The sequence below is a fragment of the Penaeus monodon genome, chromosome 15 (assembly GCF_015228065.2).
Source record: "Penaeus monodon isolate SGIC_2016 chromosome 15, NSTDA_Pmon_1, whole genome shotgun sequence".
In the NCBI taxonomy this organism is placed as follows: Eukaryota; Metazoa; Arthropoda; class Malacostraca; order Decapoda; family Penaeidae; genus Penaeus; species Penaeus monodon.
The window spans coordinates 1,393,590-1,395,070 of NC_051400.1; the positions used below are offsets into that span (position 1 = coordinate 1,393,590).

Consider the following 1,481-nt stretch of genomic DNA (forward strand, 5'->3'; position numbering starts at 1 on the left):
CCAGGAGCGTCTTAGTCAGCTTATGAACCAGAACAAACGACAACCCCCTGATGAATTGATGCAGAAGAAACGCATGTTGGATGAGAACGAACAACTCCAGCAGCTTTACAGAGCGCTTGTCCCTACGTCTATCATATCAGTGGATGAGTTTTGGAAGGAGATCGCAAGCCAGTACAAACAAACTATGGGACCACAGCAGGACGTCGGGGTGTCCGGAGCATTTTTGGTTGGTCCCTGTTTCTCCTTACGTTTTTGCCAGTTTATGTTAGAGGCAAAGAATTTTTCAGTTCAGGTTTATAGGTATTGTGAGAGAAATGGATTAGAAATTTATGGATGTGAAAGAAAATTTTACAGTTTTATTTGTATTTTTCTTTGCAAATGTTCATGTAAATACAAACAAATGACATGTAAGCATAAATATTGATATCTTATCCACAGGCTGACATAAAACCTCAGACCGATGGGAATAATGGAAAAGTTCAATACAATTTAACCCCAGAGATCATGGCTGCCGTGTTCAAGACATATCCCACGGTCAAAAAGAAACACTCAGATTATGTCCCTCACAGAATGTCTGAATCTGAGTTTTGGACCCGATTCTTCCAGTCCCACTATTATAGCGTTCACACCACTAGTCGCAGTGAAAATGTGTTTTCCGAATGTGCAAAATCTGACGATAAAGGTACTTCATATTGCATTCTGTCATAATGGTATACCTTACTAAAATGGCGCAGATCTTTATATCTGTGTACTTTAAGTGTCATTAGTATGCAATTCTTCCTTTGAATATTTCTTTGTGTTTTGAAGTATGTACATAAAGCTAACCACAGAATACTATGGGAAAGTCATGCTAAGCAGTGTAACTGAGGAACTGTCTTGAAACATAGGCTTTAGAACTGTCATAGCAGCTTTTGAAATTTTATTAACATGATACAATCCCCATTATGTAATGTTCACCACACTGTGTCTTTCCACCCACTACCTTAACAGAATGGAATAGAGATGTGAACTCAATACAAAACGACCCACTGTATGATTTGAATGACATTTATGACGGAGAGAGAGTCCATTCTGTAGAAGGTGATCTGAAAGTAGCTGGACCCAAAGCGGGGAGCAATATAATTCACGCTACTATGATCAAAAGGTGAGATCATTAAAGATTTTAGAAAACTATAGAAAAATAAGAGTTTATACAGTTAAGGATGTTCCCAATATTTGAGTGACATTATTTTCAGTGAAAAAATGTATGTATATGTGTCATGGATAGTCTTTGGGACGTGTTGTTGAAGTACATGTATGATTCTGTTCACTTCAGATTTAACCAGCACAGTCTCAACATTCTCAAAGCACAAAATTATTCCGAAAAAGAGAAAATAATGGACGAGATAGCGGCAAAAAACCCTAATGGTATCCCAAACGGTGATGCAAATCAGGAACCAGATCTCCATTTACACAAGAGTAAAAAGGTCAGAGAGCATGTC

The 1,481-nt window shown here is 37.9% G+C and overlaps 1 protein-coding gene across 1 annotated transcript in view; it reads left to right on the plus strand.

Annotated features, from left to right (window-relative positions):
- Positions 1-1,481, plus strand: part of LOC119581620 (general transcription factor IIH subunit 1-like) — a 12,096-nt gene that overhangs the window by 7,816 nt on the left and 2,799 nt on the right. Inside the window, exons 4-7 of the mRNA XM_037929739.1 lie at positions 5-226; positions 439-682; positions 991-1,144; positions 1,316-1,466. Of these exons, the coding sequence (XP_037785667.1) occupies positions 5-226; positions 439-682; positions 991-1,144; positions 1,316-1,466 (771 nt within the window). The remainder of the gene's footprint in view (positions 1-4; positions 227-438; positions 683-990; positions 1,145-1,315; positions 1,467-1,481) is intronic.